The sequence below is a fragment of the Eumetopias jubatus genome, unplaced genomic scaffold (assembly GCF_037043125.1).
Source record: "Eumetopias jubatus isolate StellerSeaLion01/CBP00866 unplaced genomic scaffold, mEumJub1_p1.0 scaffold_13, whole genome shotgun sequence".
Lineage (NCBI taxonomy): Eukaryota > Metazoa > Chordata > Mammalia > Carnivora > Otariidae > Eumetopias > Eumetopias jubatus.
The window spans coordinates 81,478,906-81,501,681 of NW_028274819.1; the positions used below are offsets into that span (position 1 = coordinate 81,478,906).

The window sequence follows — 22,776 nt, forward strand, 5'->3', positions numbered from 1 at the left end:
AATATGAAATGCCCAAAAGCTATACTTTCAGTTGTGCAAATATCCTCTTTCCCACTGAGTGAAAGTTTTATCCATTCAGAAAAAAAAAAAAAAAAAAAAACAAGCAGAAGGAATTCAGGACAATGCCTCAGGCTACATACCAAAAAAAAAAAAAAAAAAAAATAAGGTCTTGTTTTCTAGGCTACAACTAAAAAGTAACCTTTCCTAGATATACAACCCTTTCTCCGTATATCTTTCCCCCTTACCTCTACTTTCTGCCTGTTTACAGAGCCAGGGAGAGTAGGGGGAAAATCAGGCTCAAAGTTTACTGGTTATAATGTGTTCCATCAATGTAGACAGAAATTTTTGTTTATTTATTCAACTTAGATATCAGGGCCTTCCAGACTCTTGAGATATAGGTACGCTTGGGTTGATATTTTATTCCACACCCTACAGAATTCTGAAGACCACCTCTATATTTATCCAGCTTCTCGAGGGAGCTTAATGTTTTTGGCCATTCTAGTCTCATTGATTTCCTGTATCTTGCAGCTGTTCCTTCATCTTATATTCACTCCATGTACGGGATTCAGCCTCTTTCTTGTGATACCCACAAATTAAAACGACTCATATATAATGAGTTATACTATCCTCTTACATGTGATTTTCCTTGAAATTTTTTATGATAAAATATTTTTTCAAATGAAACAAAAATGGCTTATATAATATCAAATATATACACGTAGAAAGTAGACTTGATAGAAATGTTGGCGGGAGCAGGTAGAATGAAAAGCACACCATACAAGCAAATATCCGAAAATTGCCCATAGAAAGTCCTGTTCTTAAAAGTGCTTTTGGCCATCCTCCAGTCAGTGGCTTCTCACTGGTGCTTAACGCTTCCCCAACTTCTTTTCATGTTGCTTCTATCATCTTGCTGACTTCTCACCCTCCTATTGCTATTGGGGCTTCAGATTCCTCACTTTCCATTATGAAGAGCAGATGTCCCTGTTGACTATTCCCAAGATCCCAAGATGCTCAGGTGCTGAATAGGCCTTCCCTTTAAAAGAATCCATCCTTCTCAGGGGCACTCATGGGTAAAACCAGCAAAAATTTACTGTTATATATTTAAGCCTACTCACACCATTATTGTGTTACCATCAATATAGACTAGCTGTTTCCAGATCATGCCTTTCAGAATTGCAGTACCACATTAATTTTTTGTTTAGAATCACTTATTTGATTAACTCATTCTTCCCAGCTTGTTAAGTAGAATTTGAGGATAGTCTTGAAAATACAATTTCCTTTATGCCTAAAGATAGCTGTCATCACAACCGCCATTCTGTAAATGTCCAGATTCTCACAGTACTCCCTGGACTCCTTATTGTCAATAACTATTTCTGACATGTCTTGATAAGTCCTTAACCTTCTCATATTTCTAATTCTCATTCATCTTTACTAAATCAGGATTTTAAGATGAGCCAAGATTCTCTCAAGCACCTAAGACATTAATTTAATGTATCTTTTCACTTAGTATACCTATTACTGACTCATAACATCACACCTCCCTGGATGTACTGGTAAAAGCCACATTTAATCTCAAACTCCTTTTGCTACTATTAACTGGTATTTTTCCTGCTTTTACCTTTTGTTTCCAAACCTCAACTGATCCACAAATTTTTCTTCAACTCTGGATTTTACAGCAACATCAGATACGCATTACTAGCTGCATTTTTCTTTGTCATAAGAATTGTAATTTATTGAACCATAATAACAATGTCCTCTAAAATAGTCACTCCCCTGCCAATCCTCACCAATTTACATACTTCCCCATTGCCATCAATTTGCTTTCTAATTACCTCATGTGGATGATCAGAATTCTAATTCATTACACTGCTACAGTCAAAATAAGAAGCATAAATTCTGATACAATTGTCATTTTTTAAGCTGAAAGAACCTGCTGTAGGCATGCTCTGAGAAATGTTTCTGATTCCCCAAATCTTGACCAAGTACTACTCTGTGAATTGCTATATCACCAAATACATTTCCTATTACACTTCCCTGCATTGGTATCTGTCCCCATTATTATATTGCAGGTGCCATGAGAGCAGGAACATGTGGTCTTGTTCTGTTATGAATCCCCAATATATAACACTGTGCCTGGCCCACATGATATGCCCAATAAATATTTGATGATACTCTTACCACTTTGCGACTACATTGAGGCTATGGCTTCCTTCCCTATAAGTATTTCAATACATACAATTATTGTACATGCTAAATACTTTTAGAGAGAAGTTACTTCTCTCCTGAGACCCTGAAGTAAATTTAAATCTGTGAAAGAAAAGTGAAAGGGAGGCACCATTTATTACCAGAATGCAAAAGGGAGATCAAGTACAGGCAGGTTTCAATATATCACAAGAATGTTCTACTAAAGTTTTTTTCCCTCTCTGTAGGTTAGTTCAAGCTCAAAACATATTTTTATAAGAAAAAACATAAATTTTTATCTAACTTCCTAAGGTATCTTTTATGATGCAATTGAAATACTGACCATTGACAATGAACAATGATGGCAACAGAAGTAGCTTTCTCTTAAGTTTACCATGCACCAGGTCCTATAATGGAACCAAATTTGCCCAGACAGAAATATGGAGATTGTGTTTTGTTTAATTTTGTTTGTAGGAGATTGTTTTGAATCCAGGTCTGTAAGTAGAAACAAAATAATATAGTTCTGAAGCAGCTGTTAACTGATCATCAGAATTTTAACCTTCTAATGCAATTTCTTCCCTAACTAGCCACATGATCTTGTATAAATTGCATAACTCCTATGATCTGTGCTTTCTGATTTGTAAACATAGGATAATTCTATGTCCTTTTTAAAAAGATTTTTATTTATTTACTTGAGAGAGAGAGAGAGTGAGCAAGAGAGCAAGAGAGAACAAGCAGGGGGAGTGGCAGGCTGAGGGAGAAGCAGGCTCCCTGCTGAGCAAGGAGCCCGATATGGAACTCAATCCTGGGATCATGACCTGAGCCAAAGGCAGATGCTTAACCAACTGAACCACCCAGGCGCCCCAGGATAATTCTATGTTCTAATTTGTAATTCTGAAACCATTTGCCATGAATACATGTTCTATTCTAGTACAATGGACATCTAGATGTCAAAAAGACTTTACTATCCAAAGTATCTAAATGCCAGTTCACAGAAAAGCAAACAACCACAGAAGTAAATAAAAACACTAAACTTTTCAGTGATTTCCTACATTGTTAAAGATTGTTGATATATTTAACAAACTATCTCTTTAGTCCTTTGAATTTGAAGATGACAGCTGTGAGTACTCCCTCAGGATACTATTCATTCCAATAATCAAGAATGAAAGACTTTAGTGATATGCCCCCTCACTACCTGCTGCTCTAGTCTCATGTATCCCCATCCCTGTATGTCTTCTGTCTATCCCATACCCTAATGTTATGGTTTCTCATCGCTTAGGTGTATTTTTGTTTTTCTTATTTTTTCCTAGAATTCTCATCCTTTTCTCCATCTGGTAAACTCCACTCATCTTCAGATACTTAACTCAGGCATCACCTCTTCTGAAAAGCCTTTCCTAATCCACAGACAGAATTAAACTCTCTCTCTCCTATATTTCCATAGCATCTTATGTACACTTCCACTGCTCCATATAGCACATACATTGCATTTACTTACATATCTGTCAAAGCCATAGGCTTCCTTAGCTCAAAATGTGACATATGGTAGTCAGTTAATACAGATTTGGAATCTTCATTTGAATATGAAATGTTCAAATCTCTGTTATTATTTCCAGGTTTTTTATAGGCAAGAGGGGCACAGCAACAGTCAAGTTATTGAAACACAGAAACCTCAAGCAGCAGTACCACTGCCAGATGCCGGAGTCTATATTATTGAAGTTCGAGCATACAGTGAAGGAGGGGATGGGACAGCTAGTTCCCAAATCAGGGTACCATCCTATTCAGGTAAGTTTTGACATAATAGGCTTAATGTGATGACCACCAACAACGTTAAATAGTGTAAACCTCACCAAAATTAATATGATGGATTGCATGGGTGAAAACTTCGGAAGGGTCTCACTTCTCACTCTGATTTCCATACCATCCTCCAATTAATAGGAATGTTGCCCTTATGTCCATAATTGAGGAATTTCTATAAATCTAGAAAGGATTTCTCATTAGAATGTTTCATTAGAATGCGCTTATTTTTGGGAAATTCCCTTGTCCATTCTAGTCTCAAGCAGCACCTTGCTGGCCATTTGGGCTTTGCAATATTGCTTTTAAACTGCCAGTGCACAAATTTAACATACTTATTTCTCTATTACCTTGATTACCTTTATCATTAAATAATGGAGAATGGGGTACAGAAGAGCTTAAAGGAACTGCTCCTTAAAATTAAATTTGGATCATCTTTATTGATTTCAGAGTAAATTGTAAATTCTATTGAGTATCATTTTTTGTTTGTTTTCCAGGTTTATTGAGATATAAATGACATGTAACACTTTGTAGGTTTAAGGTATACAACTTGTTGATTTGATACACTTATATACTGCAAAATTATTACCACCATAGCATTAGCTAACACCTTCATCACGTCACATAACTGCCATTTCTTTTTTTTTTAATTTTTTATTGTTATGTTAATCACCATATATTACATCATTAGTTTTTGGTGCAGTGTTCCATGATTCATTGTTTGTTCATAACACCCAGTGCTCCATGCAGAACGTGCCCTCCTCAATACCCATCACCAGGCTAACCTATCCCCCTACCCCCCTCCCCTCTAGAACCCTCAGTTTGTTTTTCAGAGTCCATCATCTCTCATGGTTCGTCTCCCCCTCTGACATACTCCCCTTTTCTTCCTCTCCAAGACATCCAAATGGCCAACAGGCACATGAAAAAGTGCTCAACATCACTCGGCATCAGGGAAATCCAAATCAAAACCTCAATGAGATGCCATTTCTTTTTGTAGTAAGAACATTTAAAATTTACTCCCTTAGCAACTTTCAAGTGTGTACTACAGTATTATTAACTGTAATCACAATGCTGTACATTAAATCACTGGAACTTATTTGTGCCTCATAGTTTTTATTAGCAGTATTAATAATTTCTAGCTTTTATTGAGCCCTTATTATGTGTTAGGATTTGTCATAAGTCTTATACATCATCTTATTTAGTCTTAGTAATAATTATATGAAGAAGATGACATTATTCATATTTTAAGGGGAAAATTTAAGTTACTTGCCTAAGATCACACTAAGTGGAAGAACCAGGATTTGGACCCAAGTGTGCTTGTCTCCAAGGCCACATATCTTCACCACTACCATCGTTATTACACCAGCAAGGAAATTAAAGGAAGAGAAATGTTATCAATTTAGAAATGAGTAACCATTTCACTGAGGTAGTCAGAAAAAAAAAAAAACACAAGATTTAATAAAGTATACAAATCTCTCATTAAGAAAATATTAGGCAATTTTCCCTGAATTCTTGAATAAAAAATGTTTAATGTGCATTTAATTAATGGGCAATTATGAGCTTATTTATTGAGTAATCATTCTCAAGCAGAATTGTCAGCCTAAAGGGAAGTATCCAGTGATATCCTGTAGGACTCTGTGTGTGGCTTTGTTGCATTCAACGTATTTATCAATTTGGATTAAGACCAGAAGCATTGCATATGACTTTTTTTGATGCCACAAAGTGGGATAGAAGGCAAATATAAGGAAGAAAATAATTAGACTGAAGCTTTGAGGAAAAGTTATTTACATAATATCTGACAAGTAAATTCTTACAGAAAAATATAAGATGAGATAAAGATATAATTAGTACAGTTGATAAAATTTGAATAATGTCTAGATTAGATAACATATATATCAATAATTTCCTTTTCTTAAAAAATTGTACTGTGGCTATGTAAGAAAATGTCTTATTTTTAAGAACTCTACATTAAAGTATTTAGAGGTAAATGTACATCATGTCTGCAACTTACTTTCAAGTGACTCAGGAAAAATATATGTATTTTTAGAGAGAATAATAACACAACAATGATGAAACAAACATTTAAGGAATCTGGATGAATTCTTTGCTCTTTTTTTACAACTTCTTGGTGCATCTAAAATTATTTCAAAATGAAAAGTTAAAAATAAAAAAACATAAACTATAGGAAATCTGACATTTCTCAGAAATTCAGGTGAAAAAACCTAAGAATTTAAATACATTGTGGCCACACTAAAACTTAATATACTTTATGATTCATTTATAAAAGTATAGCTTCAAGTGCAAGAGAGGTAATAATTTCTCTACATTGATTACTACAATTCAACTGTTCATATGTGGGTGTTAAATTTTCAAGAGCACCTTGGAAGACTGAAGATTATTTCTGAAAAGCGAAAAAGATGGCAACTCTCTGCTTGCATCATAAGTCTCAAATTTCTAAAAGCAATGATACAATGAGAATTTATTGACCCATGATCATGTTCTTGGTATTATACTAGGTATTTTTCATATATTATCTTATTTTATCCTTCTAGCAACTTCTAAGTATTCTATTATTCTCTGACTCCTCAAGGTTCCTGTCAAGTCTAAGACAACCAGATTATAAAATATCATCTGGACAATATCAGCCCCAAGTTTGAAAGTATTTATAAAGACATTGATTCTCCCACTGTGTTTCAACTTCTATTCTATGAAAAACAAATTGTCAACTTTTATATTTTAGTTAAAAAAATACGGCTAGTGCAATCCATTTTCTGAGTTTTAATAAAATGAAAACTCTTAATATTGTCTATCTCAGACCTATAGAAAATGAACAATTGGTTTCATTCTATCATTTTCCAAAAACCAAAAGCCCTAAAAAGTTCAACAACTCACTCGAGTGAAATAGCTAGTTGGTTTCGCAAGTGGAACTAGAACTTAGTCCAATGTTGTTTGTGTTTTGTTTTGATTTGCTCTACCAAAATAATGTTTTTGTTTTGTGGATTCTTTGTGAAATTTGAGATATAATCCCTACTTAGCATCCTGAAAATGAGATGTTTTGGTAAAAGTGTCATGCTAGTCGATTTAAAGGACTCAGCCACTCTCATAAATAGAAAATACGTTTTCACAGTTTTTATTTATTAAGAATGCACATACCACTCCAGTGAAGCTTTGTCATCATGCCTTTCTTATAGTTCACATGTGTCCATGCACTTCACAATAATTCCTTTTGTACAAGGTGAAATACAAGCTACATTCTCCAATATGTTGATTAAAGTTCTATTAATGCCTTAGATATAAAGATTTTCAAAGGAAAGATTTGCCACTGCTGCTGCTATGTGTGTGGTGTGTGTATTACCAAACAAATGACCCCCCAGCTCTTAAATAAACATCTGGAGAAAAAATTCGGACACTATTTCCATAACAAAAATCACAGCCAGATCCCATTAACACTCAACTCTTGCCAGAGAAGATAACTTGACAGAAGGATGATTCCAAAAATTGGTTGGTACCTTTATTTTATGATTAATCTATCATTAAGGTTTTAATTAAGGCCAATCATAAGAGCATCTGTCTCCACTAATCCCATCTTGATGACTTTAAGCAAGTCCTATTATCTAAGCTCCAGTTCCCTCATCTGCAACAGGGTGAAAAAACGTTACTTACTGTTGTGAGGATTGAATGAGATAATATGTATAAAGGGCTCAGTACAGTGCATTGCATTTAGTAAGCATTCATTAAATATCGATCATGATGATCATACTTCAGACTTGAGGAACCATTAACTGGAGTTAGGTCTAAGGGTAGTATTTAGTTTATGTGGAGCTTATTATGTGGAGCTATCAAAGCTACTTCAAACTAATCTGTTCAGATCAGTGTGTTTAATCAAACAGCCACCTTAATACATTAACTGCATACAATATTTTGTTCTCAAGAAGGAATAATTTCTCCTGGGTATAGTTAAGAGTAATGAAAGATGGCTCTCCTTCCTTTGCCGAGTTTGGTGTGAGAATCTAGAATTTAAGCCTGCTCAACCGAAACAAATCAATGGAGAACCCATAAGTAAATTAAGTAATTTAAATAATTTTATTATCGAATTCAAACATTGACTGAAGTAATTGAATTATGAATTCTTATTGCCACAAACTTTCGCTAATTATTCTTGCTCCCTTTCCTGAACAATACACTATAGAAATCATTTTATTGTTCATACCTGGAATTTGGGATGTTTTCTATCATTGGTGAAAATTACACTAAATCTCCTGAGTAGATGTGTTTTTTTTTTTTTAATGTGACATAGCCTTTCAGTACAGTATTCCATATAGAATTCTGCCTTCCATATAATTTTTGGGAGCCCTATACAATGTCTTGTTTTATAAGTACACTCTCATCAGAAACAAACCCATGTTGCACTCCTTTGTCTTACATACCTAAAAACAACTCTTTCTATATTCAAGCAAAATCAAAATAATTAGCTCCATTTAATGCTTCTCTATTTTCACAGGTGGGAAAATCACTAGTGCCCAGTCGACCCTCCACACACTCTCCCCATCTTCATCATCGGTAACATTGCTCTTGGCATTGATGATTCCCTCAACCTCTTGGTGAAAACTGCAGACTTATCTTACTTTGCTTTGCTTTAGCTTGAAAATAGCGGTGAATAGAGTGTAGTGTAAGTGGAGACCCAGGACCCTGAGATGAGCTTTAAAAATCTGGGACTACACATGGTGCACTTATAGGAGGTTGGGGGGAATATTACTTATCCATCAGGTTTCTCTTTGGTTTTGTAAATGGAGAGGACAGTTCTTGGTCCAATAAAATATGCAGATTGTATGTAATGAATTTTTTGTAAGCAAAGGTAATTTCTGTCAAATGTATTCTTTACTTTTGTAATATGTTGGAATTTGATTTTATATATGATGACCCTGAGTGTGTGCCATCCATTTCTTAAGTAAGTGGTCTCTAGCAGATCTGTTTCAAACACAAATACAAAACTGAGAATGAAAAGTTTGCTAAAGATTCTGAGTCTACTGTTTTTCATTTTCCCTTTGGCTAAGTATCCCAATTAACAGGCTGGTAGAAGATATGAAAAAAAAAAGTACTTCAGTTGTGTGATCCATTATAGAATAGTACACAAAAGTTTGTTTTTGAAAAATATTGTGTTATTGCATAGCGAAATAGCAAAATTTGCCAATATGCTATTCTATATGCATCCCTAGAGCAAGTTATTAGGGTAGGGAATAAGCCATTCACATTAGTGCAAGGTAAATAGAGAGTCCAGATGAATTTAAGTGCTATTGTTTTTCATTAATTACTATGTTATCTAGCTGCAAATATAATAAATCTTTATTTTTAATAACAAAAGATTAAAGTCACAAAAAATATGGTCACTAAAAACTGCAGTCACTGATATGTTGCGAAGGGTGCTAACTTGAAAACAAAATTAATACAGGACAGAGCTTTCCCATTTTCCCACCTACTGCCAAAATAGATGTTGAATTAAGTTCACGGTTTTCTTCTAATTGGCAATAATTTTAAGGACAATTAAAATCTGTTGTGCAAATAATTATGCATACATATATAGTCTGTGAATTAAAATGTTTCAAGCATAACAAATGAATTATGATTTTTTAAACACATCCACACATCACATAACACTTGTAAAATGTTACCAACTATTAAAATAAAAAGGACCTCTTGAATAAATTGATTTTTTTAATTAAGTTCTGGAAACATGGCCTCAGTACAGGGCCTCAGCTAGTCTAACTAGCCATACACTGCTTGGGAAATGTTCCCCATTTGCTATTTTGGTGAGTCACCATGAACCAAAGTGACTCGAGACAGTTGGATATTGAAGTGAAAGTTTTCTGCTTGATAATATATAGAAGTTCCGCCTGCCACATTCATATAACACCCAAGAAGGATGACTGAAGGGATAGTTATTGCAAAGTCAAATGCCAAAAAAGAGCTTGGAGAAACTAGTTTTACAGATGATATTAATATGAAAACAAAAAGTATTCTTTTCTTTTCTAAAACCTAAGCCTGTTAATTCTGTTTGGAGCATCCTTAACAGCAAGCAAAATGAAGCAATATTTAGCTCACCCTGCTGGCTCTAGAGGTTAATCCCTTTAGAACCAGGACATATTGGAATTTCTTTTCTGAATATCTGAAAGATTGGTTTCAGAGCCACAGCACAACAATTTAAGTTGGTTACTCATTCTGTTTGGGAGGAATTATGTCCAAGACACCCCTAAACAAACAAGAAGTGATTTAAAAGACTATTTTTAGTTAACAGATTATTATGGTAAATTATGACAGATGGTGAATATTGAAGCCTGTGAATCATAACAACCAAGTGGCCTTCTTTGAGCACCTCCTTTGGAGTGGGAGAGGCTGGACTTTGCAGATAGAGGGATATGAATGATTTAGCAGGCAAAATATGAACTCTCATGAGTATGGTGTAGTTTGCAGAAGGAAACTGTGCACCTGAAAAAAAAAATGCAGCAAGAATATTAAAGAATAGACAATAATTTTCACTTCATATTATAAATCATTTTCTTTGTTTCCCATGATGTTTTATACTAGATGTAGTGAAGAACTTTAAGAATCAAGTTATTACTGAAACTCTTACAAAACAAAGCCCAATAAATATGTCAATATATGGCTAATTCAAATAAACCAAGATTCCCAACTAGTTGATGGATGGTACACATCTGATAGAATATTTACATGTAGAATGTCTGATGTCTTCTTACAGGAATCAGAGATAAGCGATGTTTTTATTCAGCCTGCACAGAATATGTATTTTGCATCATAAACCTATAAAAAAGGTTTTAAATGTTTACCTACTTATGTATTACATACTTGTTACTTTGTAAAAAGCAGAACAGCATTCCTTATCAAGGTACCTTCTTTTTCAGCTGCAGTACTGAGTGAGTTTTTTTGGATGGGATAGTAATCACACAGTCTTAAATCACTAAAGAGACTGTATTTTTGTATAATGTCAATTGAACTATGAAGGAAAAAACACTCCTCATAATTAAAAATTTCATGAAAAGTGAATGTTTTGCATATCCAAATAAAGGTACTGTGGACTTCATGTCAAACCGTTAAATATATTGTATACAATCTGTATATATACTATATATAATGGTATATATCATGTGGAAGGCACAGTCAATAATAGTTCTGTGTACTGTTCTTGTAACATTAGATCTTTTTAATAAATAATTCTCTTTTTATTGACTTTTATCTTCTCTCCTGTCAGCTACATGAATGAGTTTGTTTCATGCAGACTACAGTATGATCATGATTATGGTGGTGTTTTCATGCTGAAAATATCACAATGTTAGTACTTTGCATGCTGTTATGACTTTAGGTTCAAAAATCTCCATAGATGTCCATGTTGATTTCAATTCAAAAAGTAGAAGCCATGTCAAAGAAGAAACCAAACAAAGAAGAAAAAACAAATGGGATAAATTTAGGGTTAGATTCATGATTTATTTGTTCTCAGGAAAGGAGACCATCAATGAGTTTTATAAAGAGTTTGTTAAATGCATAATTATGCTTTTATTAGAAACAGTCTGTCCCAGTCTATCCTAGGTATAATTCTCATAGAGCTATTCACTCTTTGTGCTCCCTTAGCACCATGTATAATTTGTATAAGTTATACACCATGTATAATTTCTGTTATACCAGCAATCACATGACTTTACAACGATTTGCTTATGAATGTTTCCCCTCCACTCTCTAAACTATGGATCCTCCAAGGGAGACTATATTATATTCATCTTAGGATTTCTCTCATTGGTACATATCACAATACCTAGGACATATCAAGTGAGCAATTAATTGGCTTTAATTTCACGTTAGCCCTAAAATTTTCCTGTAAAACAGGCTTCCTACACCTAGGTGATTATATAAATCACCTAGGAACCCAAATCTCAGAGTTCTGATTCAGTAGGTCAGAGACTAGGGAATCTTATTTTCAAAATCTCCTCAAACAAAAACTGATACAACCTTACTGAAGGGAATTTGGCAATAACTAGTAAAATTTTGCATGGATTTACCCTTTGACCTAGCAACCACATGTCTAGGTATCTATCCCTAAGAAAGACTAGCAAAAATATGTAATATTAAGGGAATAAACAAGGTGCAAAACAATGAATATATGCTTCCTTTTGTATAAGAAGTGGAAAAATGTATTTATTTGCTAATACTCTCTAAAAGAAATAATGGAAGACTAAACTACAGACTAATAAAAATTGTTGCCTATTAAGGAGGGAGAGAATGGGATATAAGAACAAATAGGCAATGAAGCTCTTTCTCTATGTACTTATTTCCTAGTTTTGACTTTGGAACTACATAAATGTTTTACATTAATTTAAAAATTAAATTAAAAGGTAAAAACAAAGCAACCCCAAAAAGCAAGAATAAATAGAATATATTGAAAATAACTATACGTTAACCAAATGTTTGATAAGTTAAAGTTTCTCTTTATAGAAGAATTACAACCACATAGATAAGTATTTCAAGTCAGTATTTTGACAGTACATTCCTAATGAGACATACACACCAAGGATAACACACACATACACACACACACACACACATGCACACACACACACACACACACACACCCCAAAAGAAGTTTTTAACTACATTCATTTCTCTTGTGAATAGCATAACTACTTTGTTTTAATTAACCAATATATGAATATAAATGTTAAAGTATTAGAAGAGTGAATTTTCAAGATACATCTGTAAAATTAATTTAAATAAAACCTGTAAGCTTTGATTTAGAAATATCAGTATGAATTCATAGTTCATTTAACCTTTTTCTTATAAATAACCTATTCTTAGCTTTGTTCTACAAAAGTCTAGAAGAGCAATGAACACCTTTAATGGAAAAATAATACAAATAAATAAATAGCACACAAAACGTGGTCTCCAAATTCCATTTACCATTAAAAGGACATTTCTTGGAGAAATGGCTGATTTAAGATCTCAGGTAGGAAATGTATGAGATGACCCTGGGACTTCTTACTGTGCTTGTAAAGACTATCACTTAAGTGGAGATTTAAACATCTCCCACTAGCAAAGATGGAATAACTTGAGCTCAAAAAGAACAATGACATCAGTGGATAGAAACACATGTAATATCTACAAATCTATGATTTCATACTAATATACACACAAATCACTGGTTATTTTTGCTAAATGCAAAATTCATTATTCTGAGATTTGTCATAAAAATTTTAAAAGGGCAAGAATTGAGTATTCTGCCTTTCCTGTAAGAATTGTGTCTCAGGAAAATCAAATAGTTGATGAAGAATAGCTCTACTATTAGCTGTGATAAAAGAATCACAGGTAATAAATTCAAGAGGAATGATAGAATTAAAGAATTTTACTCAGTCAATGATTCCAGGTAAATGTTAAAATCATTAGTTAAAAATGCTGATGAAGAGCAGTGCAATAGAAATTTCAGACTGCCATTATCTAAACCCACTGATTTTAACATCACTGAAAAGGAGACACAGAGACATTAATATGATAGAATAGGTGGTAAACAGCACTACCTCTTAAATATTCTTGCTATAAAATTTTTATCATGAACCTGAGTTTATCAAAACTTTAGCCCTGAAAATAATATTACACTGAATGTTAACTAACTGGAATTTGGGTAAAAATTAAAAAAAAAAAAAAAAACTGTAGGCTTAACCGCTGGTTAGGAAATACTGGAGAATAAAAGAACCTAAATAATACTACAGGAAGAAATCATTTAAATCCTGAATGTGGTATATTCTACAGGACAAAAGATTCAGGTCTTCCCAAATAAATGGCATGCAGATTTAAAGTAGGGAAAGGAACTCTTAACACATTAAAATAGCCTGAGAAGGAATATCAGCAGAATGTAATATGTTGCCCCTAATTGAAACAAACCAATTGTAAAAAAACAACTTTGAGACCATGTAGAAAACTTGAATGTGGACTGGATATTAGAATAAGAAGAGGAAACAATAATGGTACTAACAGTTACTTTTTAAAAAAGTCTTTGTCAGAGATACATACAGAAATATATACAGGTAAAATTGATATGATATCTGGTATTTGCCTTAAAAATATTCAATATCTGGAATTTGCCTTAAAATATTCAATTAAAATAAAATTTGAGGAGAATATATGAAACAAGAATGGAAGAATGGTTACTGTTGAAGTTGAATGATATGTTAGTAGACATTTATTATACTATTGTGAACATTTGTGTGAGTTTAATATTTTCCATAAGAAAAAGTTGAAAAAGTCTGTTTTAGATTCCTTGGCAAAAATAGTCACCTGTGAAATACAACTAAAACCTTTTAACAGGGACTACAGACATATCTCTGTCTTGATCTTTACCACTTATAATAAAATACTAGATGATTTTCTCTTAAGATAACTTTTAATGAAAAAGGGAAACTTACACCAAATAAGGCCTATTTTAATTTTCTGTGCTTTCAATAAAAAACTTTAGTTCTCAGAAAAACATTATAACATGCCACATTAATGTTTTCTACTTCATTTTCTAATTCTGTAGCAGTTAATAATACTGAGTCATCTTTGTAAAATATATATTGTTAGTTATTTATAAATGTGCAAGAATAAATTTTACATTGAATTACATTAAATGGATGCAAATAAAATTCACTAAATATTTGGTGGTTTCCACCACATAAAATTTAACTATAATTTTAATAAGCAAATTTAGCATGGCTTATGTTGCCATTGCCAACATTATAGAAAGGTAGCAATATCTTCTTGATCTGAATGTTAGACTACAGTAAAAGAAGTTAGCAACCCAAGATTTATCAATATGTGATTCAGTTATAGCAGAACACAAATATTTTGAGATGACAAATTTCCTATTGAATAAAGATTCTTTTTCTAATTTTGAATTAAATTCATGACAGTTATCAGGAAAAATTCTACATCTGTCCAAACATCTGGATCCCCTCATCAGTAATGTTTGTGGCATATTACAAATTAACCTCTAACAAGAACCAACAACTACTTAAGAGAACATCAAGACAATATTTTAGAAATATTCCAATGCTTTGGGGCGCCTGGGTGGCTCAGTCATTAAGCTTCTGCCTTCGGCTCAGGTCTTGATCCCAGGGTCCTGGGATCGAGCCCCGCATCAGGCTCCCTGCTCCACCTGAAGCCTGCTTCTCCCTCTCCCACTCCCCCTGCTTGTGTTCCCTCTCTCACTGTGTCTCTCTGTCAAATAAATAAATATTTTTAAAAAAGAAAGAAATATTCCAATGCTAAACATTACCTAAGTGGCAGAAACTGACTCACCAAGCCTGCTTCTTCCTCTCCCCAGGATTACAACTAAACCACACTTCTCAGCCTCTCTTTAATTTAGGTATGAACAAACTACTGAGTTCCAGCTAATGGAATGTGATGGCAATGGCGTGTGCTTTCCAGCAGTATCCTAACTCACACAACTGAGGTTTTACTTTCTAAGAGTAATATCCTTTTGCTAAAGGATAGTTCTTTTCAGATTGAAGGAATAAATCTCAATGTTTAAAATTATATTGCAAAATTGACATATTTCTATATCAAATATATCTTATGTACCTCTCCTGTTTCTCTTGGCCTCACCTGCCTTCTAGACCCTGGGATGCTTGCTCCACCTCATCTGCCACCCAACTGACTAACTTCCTTCAGGTCCCCTCAATTCCAAGGCATACCCCTCAATTCCAACCAATACCTTGACCCTCTCAAAGCCAGGCCAACCAGGCATTCTTCTAAGGGCCCTGGTGCTTCTCACAACTTTTGTGTGCAGATCAAATGTCACAGTTCAAGGCATAGGATCTGGTTTCCCAACTAAGTCTTAAAAGTATTAAATGAGGCAGAACAGAAGTGCAAAAAGCTAATTCCCAGGGGGTAAACTTTGACTAATGGGAAATAAAAGATAGATGGAACAAAACAGATGAATTTACTCCCCTCTTTTCTCTCCTATAGGTGTCTCCCAAAATAATTTCTTCATACAGCCTATCTGGAGACATCCCACATGGCCATGCAGATGTATTTGGCAAGGATGTGGCCCCATCAAACTTAGCATAAAGCAATAAACTGAGTATACATCATCTTACCTTGCTTCCCATTCTCTCCTACCTCACTTTCTATTTCCTTTACTCATGCTACCCTGAGATTGCACCAAAATCTATTTACTAGAGAATCTGGCCTGAGACAGTCCCTATTATTTATTAAAGGGAACCATGGCTCCCTGAAGAAATAGCTGATTTGAGGCCTGGGGCAAGAATTACACAAGATAAGCCTGCATCATCTAGTAGTGCCAGAAAGCAAAGAAGTTAAAAAGACAAATGGTGTCATGATAAATGGATATAGGGTCCACCTTGAAAATGTTTCCAGTGAAACATGGAGAATAAATAAGATTTGGAATTCACAATCCGAATTTACTAATTAATTTTAGGATCACTGCAAGTGAGACAGTCTTATGCTGTTGATCACCTCATATGTAATATGAAATATATAATACCACTATAAAGTATTCTTCATAAAACAATCCTGAATTTAAACAACTTCTATATCTATCAGTTGCAGAAATCAAGGGAAATAGAAAAATCTGTTTATGAGGCCATAAAGAAGTAATGTGGCCAAATATGGAATGTGGGACACTCTTCAGCATAATGAGCCATTTTATTTCATAGATATCACTAAAAAAATACGGGAGGAATGGGGGTTCTCATTTAAATGAAACATAAGAAATTTAATAAATTACAAAGACATTGCTCAAATTCTGATTCAAGTAGCATTTACAATAAATGATATTTGTTAAATAACCAGGGGAAATGGAATGGACCAGATAAAATATGATATACTAATTTTGCTAGATGTGATAGTGTATTGTCATTACTTTAGGTAATTTTTCTAGAAAAAGGTGAAGTGGTATGATGGCAGAGATTTACTTTAAAACATTGCAGAGGAAAAGAAGAAGGAAGGAAGGAAATAAAAAAATGAGAAGAAGAATGAAAAACTTTAAAAAAAGAATAGATGAGCTCCTAATAACACAACATCAAACTACATGAGGCAAAAACAAAAAGAACTGCAAGGAAAAACAGATGAATTCACTATCATAGTTAGAGACTTCAACACCTCTTTATCAGTAATGGATAGATCAAGCATGCAGATAAATCAGTTAGGACATAGTTGAACTCAACAGTATCATTAATCAACTAGATGTAATTGACATCTAGAGAATAGATGATGATCCAAGAACAGCAGAATACACATTCTTCTCAAGCTCCAAGATGGACCACATTCTGGGCCATAAAACACACCTGGACAAATTTAAAAGAATAGAAATCATACAATGTCTTTCTTTCAGCCTGCAATAGAATTAAACTGGGAACAATAACAAAGATAACTGAAAGCCCCAAAATACATGGATATTAAATAATACACATGCAGCAAAGAAAAAAATCTCAAGTGAATTTAAAAATATTTTAACTAAATGAAAATGAAAATACAACCTATTAAAATTTGTTGGATGCAGCAAAAGCAGTGCTTAGAGAAAAACTTACAGCATTGAATGCATATATTAGAAAAGAATAGGGATCTAAAATCAGTAACCTAAGTTTTTGCATTAGAAAACAGGAAGAGGAAAAGCAAAGTAAATCCAAAAGAAGCAAAAAAATTTTTTAAATAAATAATAAGAATTATAGCAGAAATCAATAAAATTAAAAATAGGAAATCAATAGAGAAAAATCAACAAAGCCAAAAGCTGATTTTTTGAAAATATCAATAAAATCAATAAGCCTCCACTCAGGATAACTAAGAAAAAAAAAGAGAAAAGATACAATTATTAATATCAGAAATGAGAGAGCTAACATTACTATAGATCTTATGAACATTAAAGTTATAATAAAGGAATTCTATGAACAGTTCTATACCCACAAATTTGATGACCTTGATGAAGTGGACCAATTCTTTGAAAAATGTAATTTTCTGAAGTGCATACAAGAAGAAATAGACAATCTGAGTAGGCCTATTTCTATTAAAGATATCAAATCAATGATTAATAGCATGTAAAGCACCAGGCCCAGATGGGTTCAATGGTGAATTCTACTAAACACTGAAGGAAGAAATTTTACCAATTCTCTATAATCGCTTCCAGAGGATAGAAGCTAAGGAAATATTTCCAAATTCATTCTATGAGGCTAGCATAGCCTTAATTCAAAATCAGACAAAAATATTGTAAGAAAACTATACCAATATCATTCATGAACACAGATGTAAAAATATTCAGCAAAATATTAGCAAATGAAAAGCAACAATATATAAAAGGAATTATACACCATGACAAGTGGGATTTATCCTAGGTATGTATGGCTGGTTCAACATTCACTAATCAATTAATGTAATTCATCATACTAACAAGCTGGAAAGAAAAATCATATAATCTTATCAATAGGTACAGAATTAGCATTTGACAAAATCCAACACCTATTCATTATAAAAACTCTCAGCAAAATAAGAAATAGAATAACTTCTTCAACTTGATAAAGAATATCTACCAAAAAATCTATAGTTAACATCATATTTAATGGTGAGACACTAGAAGATTTTCTGTAAGATTGAGAACAAGGCAAGGATGCTTCCTCTCACCACTCCTTTTCAACATTGTACTGGAAGTCCTTGTTAATGCAATAAGATGAGAAAAGGAAATAAAAGTATACATATTAACATAACATAACATAATAAAAAATAAATTTCAAAAAGTATGCATATTAAGAAAGAAAAATTTAAATTGTCTTTATTCACACATGACATGGTTGTCTATGTAGAAAATCTGAAATAACCAATGAAAAACTCCTAGAACTAATAAGCTATTATAGCAGGTTTGCAGGATATAAGGTTAATACCCAGGGTTAAACACCCTTTCTATATACCAGCAATAAACAAGTGGAATTTATGATTCAAAACACAATAACATTTACATTAGCACCCCAAAAAATGAAATACTTAGGCATAAATCTAACAAATAGGTATAAGATTCATATGAGGAAAACTACAAAAACCTGAAGAACAAAGTCAAAGAACAAAATAAATGGAGAATTATGACAGGAAGACTCAATATTGTCAAAATGTCAGTTCATCCCAAATTGATTTATAGATTCAATACAAACTCAATCAAAATTCCAGTGAATTATTTCATTGATATTGACAAACTGATTCTGAAGTTTATATGGTAAGGCAAAAGACCTAGAATAGCCAATACAATCATATATATATATATATATATATCATCCCAACATTATTGATATATATCAATAATATATATAATCAATATCTTTATATTGATATATATCAATAATGCTGGATGATGATTATCATAATAATAATAATGATGATGATGATGATAAAGTTAAAAATCTTCTTTATCCTTGGTTGAGGCCTTTGGTAAATGAGAAATCTATGGCTCAAGAAGGTTGTCAGAGGTTTTCTCCTCTTTCCTTCTGATATAAGCTTTAACTCCCTCCTCCCTTCCATTTTTTATAACGTGTGCTTCTGACCCTACCATGTTCAAAGAGGTGGTAGTGGGAAGGAAAAAACAAGAATACTTCTTAGTGAACTAGCACTTAATGTAAAATGACTTTCTGCTCTCTGAGCTTAGCAGGTTCTAGAGGGGAGGGGGGTGGGGGGATGGGTTAGCCTGGTGATGGGTATTAAAGAGGGCACATATTGAATGGAGCACTGGGTGTTATGCACAATGAATCATGGAACACTACATCAAAAACTAATGATGTAATGTATGGTGATTAACATAACAATAAAAAATTTTAAAAAATAATGATGTGATGTATGGTGATTAACATAACAATAAAATTTTTAAAAATGCAAAAAAAAAAGCTCATTCTTTTTCTCATTGACACTTCCATGAGTTCAGAGAACACACTGGGTATATTTGACTCCAATTTCTGTATTGTGAGCAGTGCATTTTCCTCTGGCTAGTTATTTCCCCCCCAATCGCATCATTACTCATTGTAATGCTATTGGGAAAGATTTAAAATAGCTTAAGGACAGGTCTCTCTCCAATGTGGCCTACATCTGGTGTATGTGAAACACACACAAATCCTTTACTGTATTGAATTCTGCATGCATAGACCAAACCCAAAGCAGTGAGCTTAACTCCAGCATCAGCAGCTTTGCTACCCAACTCCAGCCTTTTAAATTTCTCATCTGGGAGTTTATAAAAAAAAAAAAAGAAAACAAAAAACAAAAACCAACTCTACAATTTCACTCAAGTCTGTAGGCATCACAAATTAAGATCTCTGAATGGTCTTACTGAAGTACCCTCATTAGATAATTGGAAGTGGGGTACTCATAGCCAAGTTCTCTTCAAGCCTCTTCAAAAATCCTTTTCATGAGTCTTCTTGTCTCAAATTTTTACACTTGATGTAGGTAATGTATATTAAAATCCTGTAACTGCTTTCTCTCTATTTTGAAATATCTAAAGGTTCTCTGTCATTTAACTCCCTTTGCTATCTGACAGCTATTGACTCAGTCAAAACACTTTTAACATCTTATTATAAAGAGTTTGAAAAAAAGGAGTGAAATAGAATTATGCTTTTAAGGAATTACTCTAGTTGTTCTATAAAAATAGATTGTAGAAGGTGGTGGCAAATGTGGAAGCATAGAAAAGTCTATTAGAGTAGTTCAAATGAGAAGTAATGCTGACACAGACTGGAATTGGGAAAAGAAGTTACATGTCATATATTTTCAAGGTAGAAGCAGTAATGCTCATGAATTCTATAAAAAGTATGAGGAAAAGAGAGGAATCAAGGATAACCAGCAGATTTCCATCTTGAGCTACTATGCCATTTACTAGATAAAGACTGGGGTGGTAGATTGTTTAGAGAAGTTAAGAATTAAGAGTTCAACTTTAGACATGTTAAGTTTTAGGTGACTATTAAATATCCAAGTAGGAATGCCAAAGGAACTGTTCGATATAAAGTCTAGTGCTCAAGAGAGGTCTAGAAATCAGGGCTAAAAATATGTATTTGTAGATTATCAACATTTAGGAAATATTAACTATAAGACTAAATGAGAATACCTTGGAATTGAGAGTAGCTAAAGGAGAAAGAGAGCAAAAGATTTAGTAGCCTTCAGGCACTTCAAAATTCAGAGTTTAGGAAGATGAGGAAGAACAACCAAGTAAGACTCAGAAGGGAAGTTCACTTCCAAGGTCTCAGAAAGGGGAAGCAAAATATTAAAGAGTGGTCATTAGGTAAAATGGTAAAAGGCAGAATCTCCATTTCCACACATTAAAAACTTAAGAATTGAGGGAGGCAGCACATATAGTTGTTGGTTCAAAGTACGTTTCATGTCCTATAAGACAGCAGCTAGTACACCCAAGATATTTTCTCATCAGTGATACTTTAGCTGAGACATGTGAAGGATCATCTAAGATTTTATAAAGCTAGCAGAAAACCCTTATTATTTTGTCAGTTACCATATAGCAGTATTATCCTATTTTTGAAAGAAACAGTTAGCATTATGGTTATAATAATTTCTTAAGATGCCTTAATCTATGGGTCCCTGAGTCAATCCTAGGAGATAAGTCTCATTAAAAAAATAATAATAATAATAAATTAAATTGAAAGAAAATAAGGTAAAGTGTTCCAGGTACACCAGAAACAGAAAGAGGAAAATATATAATTTTGCTTTACTATCTGCATTCATCTGTTTGTTCTACAAAAAACATCTGATGAACAATGTTCATTTTTAAAGCTGAGTTACCAGTTTCAAGCCTTCATGTACTCCCCAATTAACTCTAACAGTGCTTTCAAAAGATGGACTTTGACTTTGTCCATTTAATGAACAAATCCAATCAGCCACCCTGTTAGTGAAAATGGGAAAGAGATGTCTTTGAGAATAATAAATAGCTAACTGCAGAAGGAACTCGCAAAGCATACTACTATAGAAGCTATTTTATATTCAATCTCACAATTGATTTTTTTAAATGGATTGATAATAGTTTTTCTTTGTCTATGACAAACCTCCACCTCAAACTCTGAGGAGAGAATCCATCACACTGGAATTCTGTTGCCTCTCAGCTAAGTCCATGGGATCAGATTCATGAGAAAATAAACGTTCATTGTTCAAATTACCTTCCTTTGATGGGAAGCTGAGGCATCACCCACCTATATGTTATAGGCATGAATTTCTTGTGTAAAATGGCCTTTGGTTCACATGAGGTGCCTTTGAATACTAATGCTGAGCAAATAGAAGCCTAATAATCTCTGCTCAAGTCAATAAAGGAACAACTGCATTATAGAATTAGAGTATTAAATACAGACCGCTGGAACAGGAGGATCATATCCTATAGCCTTTGTAAGATCTTAATCCAAGCATTCCTCTAAATCCTACTAGAATTAAAAACCATTGTTTATATATTAGTATTGAGGGACTTGACTGTTATGTAACTGGGGCAATTTGCTTGAGAAATTCCTCATCATCTCTCAAGTTCTAGTTCACATTTCAACTTGATCATGAATTTTTTAAAATTCCCCATTCCTAGTCTCTCCCTTCTCTGCTTGCACAGATTCACATCACATTGAGAGCACCTATTCACATTTTCCTGTAATCATCTACTTATAAATCTATTGCTCACTATCTGTAAATTAATCATTACTCTATTCCCAGAGGCCGGGTTAGTCCCACAATATAATGGGTCTCCCTAATCATCTCTGGAATGAATGACTGAATGAACATGACCATGTGATGGGGTGTAAAGGT

The 22,776-nt window shown here is 33.5% G+C and overlaps 1 protein-coding gene across 1 annotated transcript in view; it reads left to right on the forward strand.

Moving 5' to 3' along the window:
- Positions 1-8,577, forward strand: part of CNTN5 (contactin 5) — a gene marked incomplete at its 5' end in the record, with an annotated part of 571,224 nt that extends 562,647 nt beyond the window's left edge. The window contains 2 exons of the mRNA XM_088017513.1: positions 3,795-3,963; positions 8,474-8,577. Coding sequence (XP_087873639.1) covers positions 3,795-3,963; positions 8,474-8,577 — 273 coding nt within the window. The remainder of the gene's footprint in view (positions 1-3,794; positions 3,964-8,473) is intronic.
- Between the last annotated feature and the right edge of the window lie 14,199 nt (positions 8,578-22,776).